This window comes from Stegastes partitus, unplaced genomic scaffold (genome assembly GCF_000690725.1).
Source record: "Stegastes partitus isolate 25-593 unplaced genomic scaffold, Stegastes_partitus-1.0.2 Scaffold484, whole genome shotgun sequence".
NCBI lineage: Eukaryota > Metazoa > Chordata > Actinopteri > Pomacentridae > Stegastes > Stegastes partitus.
In genome coordinates this window covers 348522-361838 of record NW_007578215.1, presented here as the reverse complement: position 1 = coordinate 361838, position 13317 = coordinate 348522, and the positions used below count along the sequence as shown (strand labels likewise).

Sequence of the window (13317 nt, the reverse complement as noted above, 5' to 3'; positions counted from 1 at the left end):
TTGCATCAAACGTTCTCCCTTGGACGCCTTTAGGGCTTTTGAGTGGGATTCGGCGTTTCCAGTCCGATCCTTAGAGATGGATTCAAGCTGTGCAAATGCATAAATGCAAAAGAAAATGATGAACATGCTCGTGGTGACGCTATTGACTTGACGCACCTTCTTCAGCCATGGAAAATGCTGTTTGATGTCTGGATCATAGTCACAAACCCATCTAAGGTCGCACATGTTTGACGTCCACGGTAAAATTGCAAATATTTTTCTATAATGGTTAGAATTGGACTTGGAGGGAGCTTTGAGAGTGTTGCAGGAGCACTGGGAGCAGTGTTTAGCCGCACAAGGAAACTACTTTAAAGGCTAATTTTAAATCAGAGACTTGGAACTTCTTGTCAGCAGATCATACTGTTAGGAATTAAAATGAATAGTGACCACTTTCATGTTGGCCTAGCAGTGTTTTTTTAATGAAGTATGAAGCCTCAGAATTGACAGCGTCAGTGCGACATGCTGTTGAAGAAGACAAGGAGGTATTGAGGGGGTGCGGTGTGAAAGTCCTCGTGTTAACCCATTGAGTGCGACTGTTTCGTGATCATGTTGGATTTAAATGACTAGATAAGCCCATTTTTAGTGAGAAGAACAGATTGATTTCTCATCAGAAGTTTCACAAAACAGCTGGGCAGTGGAGGTGTTATTGAATGCCACTCAAACAGAAGGGGATTAGTTTACCAGATGATTGATCCACATTTGATTTGTGGAACCAGGCTGAGTCGTTGTATAGGTTTGGACAACAATGAATCTCCATGGCAGCGAGGAATCCATAATATAAGTCTTTGTTGTTGATTTTGGGATATAAGAACATGGATTATTACCCAACTTGGAGCTTTAACTTGTTGCTCTCAAACTTATCGCACTGTTACGTTGAGGCTAAATAAAGGTGGCGAGCAGTTTTCTGATGTAACAGCCGGTGAACGCCCTGGGCCTCCTCTGAGGGAATCCCTGCTGACGTCGCGGGGAGGAAACCTTCGGCAGGTTGGAGATAACACCTCCGACTCGATGGAAGCCTAAAAGTTCTCGGAGCTCTGGGCGTCGCCCCGTCTTCGCCCTATCTGCTCCGTCCAGGCCGCTGCCTTCGCTGCACTCGGTCGGCTTCAGTTTCTCGGTTCTGCGGAGGCCTCTCAGCATTACGTCACGCACAGGAATGTGCAAGAGGAGGAGGGGGATTTACTACCACTTCTTCTCTGAGGTTACCCAGAAGGCGACGAGGAAAAGTGCTCTGAAGGGAAGCTGCTCGGTCAAACAGCTGCTTTGGTGCACTTTCTTGACCCCAGAAAGTGTGAAGAAAGTGAAAAATATGAAGCTTTTTTAGCCGTTAAAGGAGCTTCCTGCTTGATAACCACAAAGTCTGGAATCCCTGCACATGTTAGAACGGCCAAACTGTGTTTAGAAAGCAACAGTTTTTAAAGGGAAACTCCATCTAGCCAACGAAAATGTTCTGTGGTTAAAGAGGAGCTTCCTCAAATCTCCAAATGCTGAATTTAAAAAAACTCAAAATCTGTCCAGTTGTATGGTTTGTGTTGGGTTAAAATGTCAAACTGACTTTCCAAGGTTACCTCCTGATTTCTTTGTCTGTAGAAAGCAAAGAAATTTAACCTGAATTCGTGTAATGATCCTTCATAGTTGCTGTTATCGTCAGAATTTATCTAAAATATTGCGATGTACCCACCTAAATGTATGACGTGTTCTGCTCTGATTCACCTAATGTTCACCTTTTTGTTTCCATTATAGCGCATTTAACAAACCATCTCTATCGCTGTGCTAACTACTGAATATTTCAGGCCTCACGGGTTTCATTTTCTTCACGTATTTACCGGAAACTCTTGTGTTTTCCTGCAGGAGGGAACCTCGAAGTTTGCGACTTTGGAAATCAACCCCAAACGAGCTCAGAGGAGACACCAGCAGCAGAGAGACCTGGTGAGACCAGATGGCATAAGAAGAGTTAGATCTTAGCAGTGTCAATTTTGTGCCGACAGCTCCATCTAGTGGCTAAATAATCACAACAATTACACCGTGTGCTTTGCTTATTTGACAAAAATGGAGAAATGTTGGCATTTTTTGAAACTTGTTGTCAGATTTCAGTGTCGAGAGCAGCTTAGTTTGTGTTAAACTCCTGTTAAAATGTGTTTTGACTGTTATTTTAAGAATCTAATGTGACTCGTCGGCCATTTTTGATTTTAACCTGCCTTTCTTTGGATCTCTAGCTTAGCCCCATTAAATCCACAACTGCGCCCGCATTCACCCCAGTTCTATCTTTCTGACTTTCCTTTGTTCAGTGGCATGTTCTTTGCAAAAATGGCATCAATTTTTCTTTTTATTTCTTTTGTATTCTGCTCCAGAGCAGCCAAAACACGCTATCTTAAAGTCAGGTCTTTGAAGCATTTCAGCAGGAAAAGTTGCAGGATTTCAAAGAAATGTTCAACTTCTACTTTTCATGCAGTTTTTCTTTCACAAAAAAAATTCTGGGGGGTTTCCTAGTTTGAGATCTGGGTCTGTCATTTTCATAAATAAGAGTACAGTGGCAGAGGTGGATAATTCTGCCCTGAAAAAAGTGTTTTTGACATTTTAAAAAAGTGCCTTATTGCCCCTCTGTGAACAGGGAGTGATGCAGGGGACAATTCCTTATCTGGGAACCTTCCTGACGGACCTGGTGATGATGGACACTGCCATGAAGGACTACACTGAGGTCCTACACCGCATCCTTGATCTTTGATTGCCAATGTGTTTGTTTTTTAACCCGTCTAATGTTTTTAAATCTCCTGTTTTTCAGGGTGGTCTGATCAACTTCGAGAAGAGAAGAAAGGTGAGTTGGAAATTCTTGTTTGCTTGAAAAAGATTCTAAATCATCACGGAGGTTGCGTTTCGTCTTGGAGCAGACGGTTTAAAGACGATTTCACTCCTCTTCCGCCTGCAGGAGTTCGAGGTGATCGCTCAGATCAAGCTGCTCCAGTTGGCCTCCAACAACTACAGTTTCACTCAGGACAGCCACTTCAGAGAGTGGTTCGCCGGCGTGGAGAAGCTCAGCGAGGCAGAAAGGTCAGTCTCGGTCGCTCATCTTTCAATCCACCATCTCGTCTGAGTCTAGTCTCGCCCTGGAGACAAATAAGCGAACGTAAAAAAGTCTTCTTGCCTTCAGTATGTTATGAGTTGTTATGACGCCAAAATCTAAAACAGGGTCGCTTTGACTAGAAATATTTGAACAACCCTGGAAGACTGTTGATGTGGAGCTCTTCCCTCTGGTGATTGTAAGAATTTATTTAGATGAGAGCAAATCAAGCAAACAATAAACAATTAACAGTTTAATAGTGAAAATAAATCAGTGTTTGATTAACTGTGTTCTACTGTTTTATCCTTGAGATGAGTTCCGATTAAACTCTTGTTTGTTCCTGCAGCTACAATCTGTCCTGTGAGATCGAGCCGCTGTCGGAGTCGGCCAGCAACACGCTCAGAGCCAAGAAGAACGGAGGAATCATGAAGCGCTGGAGCGAGTGAGTGTCCACCGTCTGAACTGTGTCCTCATGTGTCCAGGTGTTACAGTCAGAGTTTCTCTCACACCGCTGGTCGTGTAAAAACTCTGCCTCCTTTGTTTTTTTCTCGTCCAGCCGGCAGCTGACAGAGGCCGGGTCCAGCAGCGCCGCCGGCTCTCACTCCAAGTCCTTCGACCACTCGCACTACCGGCCGTACCAAGGCAGTGGCAGTGGCGGCGGCGGCGGCGGCGGGGGGGACAGCGGCGACGCCCTCAGCGTCACCTCCGTCAGCTCTAGCGGGTCAGACCTGGAGGACGTCAACGCCAGCTTCCTGTCCGACTCACCGGAGGGACACGAGAGAAAGGTGACAGACGGATACCTGAAGTTACTGGAAAATAGAAAATAAATATGATGGAGTCCTCTGGTCTTATATTATATATAATATATAATATGTATTATAAGATGAGGCGTCGTTTTCAGCATCAAAACTTTAACATTCGCCGAATAATCCTATGGGAGAAGAATCCCCATTATGACCACCTTTTGTTTCATAATATAGTACATCTTAGATTTTATAGCACCTCTTACATCATACAACGAACAAATGTCGTACATAGTACAGCTTTATTTAGAGTTTATCACACAGTACATTCTTACTTAGAGTATCTATTACACTTATTTTGCATTTAACATTTTCTTATTGTTTGTCTTTATTTGCTGCATATTTTTTGCTTGTTTATCAGTATTTATGGTGGAGGTAACTTTACACTTTTTGCTGCAACAACCAAATTTCCCCTCAGGAATTTCTTAAAGTATTTTTTTTTATTGTACAAAGTCAAATCTGAAATACATTAATGTTGGTACTATTTTGGTTTACATGTACAAAACACTCTAACTTTAATTTATTAATCGTTCATTTAATTCCGATTTTTACTTGTATCTGGGTGTAGATTATCTGATTGGTGACATTCTTTAATCAGTTAAATGAAGCTGCTGACATCGTTTTGGTCAATCATGTGCGAGACTCGTCTGTTTACCCTGTTTTTATTTGTCTGTGTTTTGTTTTTTTGTCCGTCTCCAGACGTCGACTCCTTCGGTGAAACTCACCGTCTCTGCTTTGGGGAGAGAAGCTCCGGCAGCGGATACGACATCAACGGTAGACAGTTTAAAGTTTCTTATGTTGGTTTCTAACAGGAAACATCAACATGCGGCTTCATAAACACAAGCTAATCATGTAAATCCACATATATGTTGTTTAATTTAAACAGAACTGAAGCTTTTCTATGATGAGAAGGATGTAAAGGACAAAATTTAGATGGTTGGGAGTTAAACATTTGAATAATTATTGAATGGATTGGCATCAAAATGCTACTTTTTCAAAATAGCCCAGCAACTTTATTGTTAGCTGTCTAACAAAATAACAGATAAACTTAAGCATGTTGAAGCTACAATATATCACATTTCTGCATTAAAATGTCCCAAAACGACTAATCATACATCATAATTATACATTTTAGTGACATGTGTGCATAGATTATCTCCAGTATTTCCCACAAACCCAAACAAATCTGTCATTTTGTTTTTGTTTTTGTTGCTTCTCACTTCTGCGGTTCGACTACAACATGTGAACACTGCAGGAAATATATAAAATAATTACATTTATTTCCATTTTTTGGTTATTTCCAGATTCAAAACAATCCTTTTACAGTGCGATATATGTAGAAACATAACATCTAAATAAGAAGATTTTTTCTTAAAAAAAAAGAAATCTTGAAGTATTATCATGTCAGATGATTAAAGCTGTGCATAGACCAGACTATTTTGAGAAAAACAAGGTTCAACATGTATGACTGGTGTTTAAAGTGAACGAAATAAGAGCTTAAGAGTAAAGAAATTACCCTGAAATTAGCCTCATAGGGTTCATAGTGTTAGTTTATTAAATGAAAACATATTTTGGTTTCAGCCTTTTCAAATAAGGTCTAATAAGTAGTTTCGTGTCTGTTTTATAACATAAATAATGAAGTAATTTAAGGTCAGCATTTTTTAAATGAGCCGTTTGTGGGATTTACCAACACCTAGTGGTGAAGCTGCAGATTACAACCAGCTGAATGTCGCAGCTAACGGGATGAAATGTCACCAAAATAAAGTGGAGTTGATGCAAACAGCAACGTGTACGACGAGATAAAACTTTAATTAACCGAAGGAAATTAGAAATAGATAGATAGATAGATAGATAGATAGATAGATAGATAGATAGATAGATAGATAGATAGATAGGAATAAGCAAAATGAATAAATCAAAGTGTCTAATAGTGCAAATATATATATATATATATATGCATACACATAAACAGTTTGATTGTCTATTAAGTCTGTTTTTTAAAAAAAAAATTAAAAAAGTATTGCTGGCTATTATAGTGAGGTAATATGTGATACATGAAAATGAAATATTACAAATGGAAGCTACATAAAAATTCAAGATTTAAGACTAATTTAGTGCCATTTCTTGTGTATTTGTGATTTACATAAAAAACTACATGCTGTTCTCCTGGTCCAGTGCCAAATAAGAACCATAAACATAGATAAATGGCTGTAAAACACAGATATAGGTTTAAATAAAAGCCCAGTGTAATCGCTATTAGAGATCATAAAGTCAGTGACAGTCTGTTAAGTTGCTCAGAGCAGCTCAGTGGTTCATTACTGAATCCTGTCCAGTGTTGCTGTAAATAAAAGTGTAACTACACATCCAGTCCACAGCAGCTCACAGACTGATCCGTGTTTCCTCCTCCAGTTCTGGGAGTGCACGTCCCTCTCGTCCCTCGACACCTCCGGCATGGGCTCCAGCTCCGGCTCGGCCTCAGGCTCCAGCACCGCGTCCTCGTCCTCCGTGTCGTCGTCCACACCGCTGTCGGCCTCCCGCTCGCACAAGCGCTCGGTGTCGGCGGTGTCAAACTACTCGACGCTGTCGCTGCCGCTGTACAACCAGCAGGTGGACGACTGCTGCATCATCCGGGTCAGTCTGGACGTGGAGAACGGGAACATGTACAAGAGCATCCTGGTGAGGAAACACGTTCTAAAGACGTTTAGGTTTTCAGGCTCTTCTTTTGTTTATCTTTTGGTGTCTTTTAAACACATTATGATTTTTTTTTTGTGGCGTGATTCAGGTGACGAGTCAGGACAAGACTCCAGCCGTCATCAGGAAGGCGATGATCAAACACAACCTGGAGCGAGAAAAGACCGAAGACTACGAGCTGATGCAGAAAATCTCAGAGGACAAAGGTAAAGTACAAACATTTTATACACGAAGTATAACCACAGCTACTTTATTAACCCTCAGAACTCGTTCTGGTCACGTTTTTATTCACTGTGGCTCATTTTTCAAACAACCATGACGATAAAAACAGAGAGAACTCAGAATTGTCTTTGTGCTGTATGACACAGAATAAGAACTCATAAAGACAGGAGGAATTTGTAGAACTTGTATTATATGTTTTACAAAAATTGAAAAAAGCCTGGACTCAACATGTCCAACTGTTGCCAACACTGAAGCTAAAACTATTTCACTAAAACGAGCTTTAAATTGTGCCTCAGATTTATATTTATTTATGATTTATTATTGTATTTTATGGTTCACATCAGAATCAGAAAGGTTTTATTGATCCCTGAAAAGAAATTACTTGTGTTACAGTCGCTCCAATTCAAAGTCAGAAATATGAAGAGTAGAAAATATAGAGATAAACAAAAGTAGAAATGATGAAGTAAAAATATAAACATAAGTAGAAAAATAAGAACTAAAAATATAAACAAAAATAGAAAATGTGACTTCTTGTACTCTGTTGGTCACAGCTGAGACTTCTTTTTTTTCTAATTAAAGTGATTTTAATTACATATCACAATTTTAAGGCTGGATTTCGTTTATTTTCCCAACAGAACTGTGTCGCCCGTGATTAGTTCAAGGACCGTTTGAAAGTTGAAAATCCAACAGAAAAAATGTTTAAAATTTAAATGGTATTTGAAGCAGATTTAAAAAAGAAATATTATCATTACTTTGTCTGTGTGGTTTGTCAGAGCAACCGTCTCAAACTGTCACATTATTTTGATTTTAAGTTGGGGAAAAAAAAAAGCACAAAATCTGTTTGAAAAATGATCCAAGCTGTTAGTTAGTAATGAAATTATTTGTAGATTTATTTTCACTAATCTTGTTTTTATTATTTTTCAAAGTGATCTTAAAGCTGTTTTTACGGCGATAAGCTACAGGTTACAGTTGTGATTATTAGTTTTGCTTTTATTATTATTATTTTATCTACTTCCTCTCTTGTCTGATGGTGTGAATCCACCGACAGACAGAACCGCTGCTTTCTGTCCTGTCTTGTCCTGTTTGTAACCTCCCTGTCGTCGCCCCGCAGAGCTCCGGATCCCGGACAACGCCAACGTCTTCTACGCCATGAACTCCACTGCCAACTACGACTTTGTGCTGAAGAAGCGCGGCTCGGCCCGGCCGGTGCGGGCCAAGAACGTGGCCAGCTCGACGCTGCCTCGCATGAAGCAGAAGGGACTGAAAATCGCCAAAGGGATTTTCTGAGGAAGAAAAGACTCGCCGCCTCCTGCCTCCCCTCCACCTCCCCAGCCCCTCACCACCCGGACCTCCAACCCTCTCCGGCCTCGGTTCTGTTCGCGTGAGGAGGAGAACCGACCCGAGGGACCCGTGTTGGGCCCGAGGAGAAGCTTTCTGTGGATCGGAGCACCTTATTAGCACTTAGCTGTCGGGACCCCGGAGTCGCCAGAAGGACGCGTTTTTCGGGGATGTGAACTGACAGATTGTGGAGAAGCTTTTGATTTCCGTCACGTTCTGTTTACATCTTCGGCTCTTAAAGGTTTTCGTTGAAGCCTCTCGAGGATCTTTTGCACCTTTCGGTGGTTTTTAAGCCCCCCGGCAGCCTTCATCCCTGCATTGTACTCGGACAACGCGACGCCGCGGCGCCTCCACGCTGAGCGCCGGGTGTTCGAATGTGTTTCTATACTTTCAGGGAGCTTTCGTCGTGATGTGCCGCCGCCTTTACCGACGCCCCCCGACGGCGTTTCTGGGACTCGCAGCACTCAAGGTTCGGCTTTTTACCACCAGCGACGCCGACACGGAGGGATTCAAACGTGCTGCCATGTTACAAACAAGTAAAAAAAAAAACAAAGAGAGACGTGGGCACAGCCATGAATCACATGCCACTGTTTCCTTTTCTTTTTTATCCTTAGTGAGTCGTAACCACTACATCGTGAAGGATGTGGCAGACCTTTGATCGCACTACAAAACGAACACAAAAAGAAGAACTGAGTGTATATATCGATTAACACCATCCGTGCAGTATATTCTTTTTGGAACGGACCGTGAGATTTTGTTAATAGACTCGTCGCGATATGTTTTTTTTGTTTGTTTGTTTGTTTTTCCATTTTGCTTTGTACGTTTTTATGTTGCTCTGACATGGTGCTGCTAATTGTCTTTCTGATGAAGGTCCTACGAGCTGCACGCCGCCGTTTTCTGCGCCGGCCGCCACGCTGGACAACAACGGAGACGGTTTCTGCAGAAGCAGCAGGTTGGAATGTCAAACAGGCCGTTCAGAGATCAAAAATAAATATTAAGAAAGATTAAAAAACACACCTCTGTTAAAGCGTAAACAACTGATTAATGTCATAGCAGATTAAAAATAAATCCAGACAACAGAAATTAGAAAAAATTTCTCAGATTTCAAAGCAGAAATCCAGATATGATTCAAGTATTAAATCTTCACTCAAGTTTGTTCTGTGCCAATTATTTTGACTTTACAGTTAATTTTGTGATTCAAGCGCTGAACAATGCCTGTTAACGTCTTGTGCCAGAGCAAAACTGCCAAATTATTTTTATTTAAAGTCAAAGAAAAGTCAGACATCTGCTCAAACTATTAGATATGAAACTATTTGTATATTTGTCGTCTGGTCAACAACTTTGTTACTCAGCTTCTTTTTTTAATCGTTTATCATTTAAATATTTTCTTTTTCTGGTCAAAATGTGCCTCCAGATACCTTCACACATTGTCAGATTTTTTTATTTTTATTTTTAATATAGTTTCTTGAGAAAAAGCCTCCAAAATATCCAAAGACATTATATCTAATATGTTCCATAATTCATAATATATAGTTAAATTTGACCTTAATAATTGATTCTGCTTCAAATAATTTCTATTTCTGGTGGAAATTTGCTTCGATGCACTTTGTCAAACTTTCTAAAGGCGACTTTTACCCAAAATGTTTAAAATAATGGCAAAAAAGTCCTTCAATCATACAGTTATTCAGTGTTCAATTAACATTTTCTATGGGGAAAAAAGCCCCCAAAACATTCAGAACGTTTTAGTATTTTAATTGTACTAAAAGTATTTAAATACACAAAATATTTCACACACACTATTTTCTTTAGTATTTTCTTTTGCTGATGGAATTTTGTTTCTCTTCCACTTGACAGGCTTCCTAAAAATAAATAAATAAATCTAAATTTAAAAAAAAATATATTTATAAAAAGTTTAAATATTCAGTTTTAAATAAAAGATTTTCTTTGGAAATATCTTCCAAAATGTTCAGAATATCCTAATATTTTAATTACATTAAATATTTTATCCAAAATATTCATTATAGTTAAATTTGACTTTCATGTTTCCGGGTGGAAAAAAAATCCATGTTATTGCATAAAATGTTTAATTTAAATGCAAAACAGTTAAAATATTCAGTGTTCATTCAACATTTTTCTTCAGAACAATTTGAAACAATATATTAAAATATTTCACACAGTTTGACCTCAATAAGTGCACTGATTTTGTAATATTTTCTTTTTCTGACATTTTCCCAAAAATGTTTAAAACAATTGCAAAAAAAAAGTAAAAATATTCAGTGCTCATTAGGCATCTTTTTTCTTTTTTTTTGCATTTGAAGAATTTGCCAAAATATGCCAAATATTTGAAATATTTTATCTTAAATAATGTACATCTGACCTTAATAACTGCTCTACACAGATTTCTCTTAAAATATTTTCTTTTTTTTCTTTTGCTCCCATGCAGCTTATCAAGCTACCTAAACATTAGTTTTGCCTTAAATGTTTCAGATAATTGCAAAAAAAAGTCCAAATATCCAGCGCTCCACAAACATTTGACTCTAAAGACACTAAAAGCTGATTTATGCTAATGTTAGCGTAGCAGCAGCTGCACTCTTTATATCAGATCACAGGGTCATAATCCGCCTCCAGATCTGGTCGTGTTCCATCCACGTTTATTAGATAAACTAGAAGATCTACACCTCACAGAAAACCTGCCGCCGCTCGCTGCTCTCCTGTTTCCTCCAGCGTGGCGGCCTGCCCTTCATATCCATCAGTAGCTTCTGTCCAGATGTGCCATGACGGCTCGCTGTGCTGCAGGACGTTTTTCTTCCTCTCTGGTTTGTGTGTCGGCAGCCGAGTCGCTCGTCTCCGGGCTCTAAACTCGCAGCAGGTGTGGAACAAAGTGACGATTTCCAGCTGCGCTTTACTGTTAAAACGCAGAAACGCTCCTGAAATCTGGCCGTAAAACACCGACTGAAGTCTGTCGGAGCTCAGACGAACGACGGTGAAGCTGCCGCACGAGGGAACAAACTCTTCTCCTTCTGCTCTGTGCCGTTCTTCTGCTTCTTTACAGGAAAAATCCAACCTGAAACACCTTTTCTCAAGCAGCTGTACTTGATGGTTTTCTGTTACACGTGTGGGGTCGGTAGATTCTTTCATTCTATCAGCTGCAGTAGATGTTTACAGGCTTTGGTTTGTGGACTGAACGGTGTTAAACTGACACCTGTCAGGCTTTCAGCTCTTGTTAAACACACATTTTTCTAAATTTATAGCAATGTCTGGAGAAGTTTGCCCTTAATTTCACCCAAAAACGCAGCTTCTCATTCGTTCATTTTGCAATTAGAGCTGCAACATTGAATTGATTCATTGTCGACCAGCTATTTTGATAACAAATTATTCAGTTTGAATGCATTTTAAAAGAAAAAAAGTCAATATCTCTGATTTAAGCTTCTTAAATGTGAATATTTTATGCGTTTTCCCTCCTAAAAGACATTAAACTGAATGTTTTTTTAGTTTTTTAGTTTGACACGTCAAATTTTCACAGTTTTCTCACATTTTATAGAAGGACCGCACCGAATTTTCATTTTCAGTTCATTGATTAGTAATTTTCTCAACTAATTGATCAGATGTCAATAAAATGTCAGAAAATTGTGAAAAATGTCTATTAACGCTCAAAATGATGCCCTGAAATGTCTTGTTTTGTCCAAAGACATTCCGTTTACTGTCACAGAGGAGGCAAGAAACCAGAAAATATTCACATTTAAGCGTCTGACATAGAAAAAAATGGTCCAACAGATGAATCAGTTGTCAAAATGAATTCCATTCTCGACAAATAATGAAATATTTATCTTTTATAGACCAAAAACCAATGTGAACTACATTCTTGACGTCGTGCTTAAAGATGGAGGCTAAAGCGTCCTCAACTATTCGTACTGATATTATAAGATGATAATGAGACTAATTTTATTTAAATATAGCAAAAAACCATCTTTAAACCACTAATTCCTGTTCTGCCGCACCAAAAGTTAGCCGCTAGCGTTAGCCTGCACTGATTTAGGTTGCACGTTAGCATTAGCATCCTAAATTAACATATTGTTTAATCTGGAGCTGAAACTGTTACGTCAAGCTGCCGTTACAAAGCTGTGATTGGATGATCTGAGGTTTGCTGCACAGCATTCTGGGAAACGTAGGAAATCACTAATTCACATTAAAAACACTGAATATCTAAGGTTGGATTTTTCCTCGTGTTCATATCGCCGCAGCAGAACGCCGAGTTCCTGCCGCCACCGTGTGTTGCCTTTTATTTTGTTGTTTATTTCATCTGCATGAAGTTGTCACAACGATCAAACGAACGAATGAACGAACGAAGCGCCCCCAACTTTACGGAACAAAACAAAAACCTGCGAGAGCAATATGGTGATGAGCAGCAGCGGGAGCTCGTCGTGTTGTGGACCCGTCCTGGCTGCTGAACACTGTGACCTTTCAGTCGATCGGCGCGTCACGTCCAACACTGTGAACTTTATCGACATCTCATCCGCCCCTCCCCCCCTCTCCGTGGTGAACATCCGCCCGCCGTCCGCCATGTTGGCGAGCAGCGAAGGCTCGACCCTACATGTGCCAAAAATAACAGAGAGGAGAAGGTTGAGTCCTCTGCCTTTCACAGTGGATAAAAAATCTAGTTTGTATGTTTACTGTTGTTTTTCTGGGGAAAAAAAGGGTGAAAAAACACTATTATGATTTAAAAAAAAAAACAACGTGTGGAGCTGTTTCCCCCGTGGAGAGTTACAGATGTTGGTGAGCTGCTGCAGGTGAAGCCGATGTAGAAACCGTTTTTATGATTTAAACCTTTTTTTTCTTGCTCCGACCAAACGGTGCATCTGAGGTGCGTTCGCTGCAAACAAACACCGCCGAAAACTTGAACACAAAGGAAACGGTCGACCGCTTTTTTCCACGTTTCAGGGCTGAGTGAACATTGCTCCGCATATTTCCTTTCTACTTTTGTATTTTTGCTTCACTTCTTGGACAAGTTTCGTAAATTTTAAGCTGTTAAACGTGTTGAAAAGCCAACAAAGAGCAGAGCCTGTTTTTCTCTGCTATAAATATTCACAAATCAGTTTTGAGTCTAAAAACATTTCCTTCTCGTGCTGCAGGACCTTAAATGCATCACAGCGCCTGTAAAACACTGATTCT

General features: G+C 39.8%; 1 protein-coding gene across 1 annotated transcript in view; it reads left to right on the top strand.

Moving 5' to 3' along the window:
• Window positions 1–8333, top strand: part of LOC103361056 (ral guanine nucleotide dissociation stimulator) — a 36629-nt gene extending 28296 nt beyond the window's left edge. The window contains exons 9-18 of the mRNA XM_008287048.1: window positions 1888–1965; window positions 2648–2734; window positions 2819–2851; window positions 2963–3084; window positions 3441–3536; window positions 3651–3879; window positions 4597–4671; window positions 6307–6573; window positions 6680–6794; window positions 7922–8333. Coding sequence (XP_008285270.1) covers window positions 1888–1965; window positions 2648–2734; window positions 2819–2851; window positions 2963–3084; window positions 3441–3536; window positions 3651–3879; window positions 4597–4671; window positions 6307–6573; window positions 6680–6794; window positions 7922–8097 — 1278 coding nt within the window. The 3' untranslated portion in view covers window positions 8098–8333. The remainder of the gene's footprint in view (window positions 1–1887; window positions 1966–2647; window positions 2735–2818; window positions 2852–2962; window positions 3085–3440; window positions 3537–3650; window positions 3880–4596; window positions 4672–6306; window positions 6574–6679; window positions 6795–7921) is intronic.
• Window positions 8334–13317: the final 4984 nt, after the last annotated feature.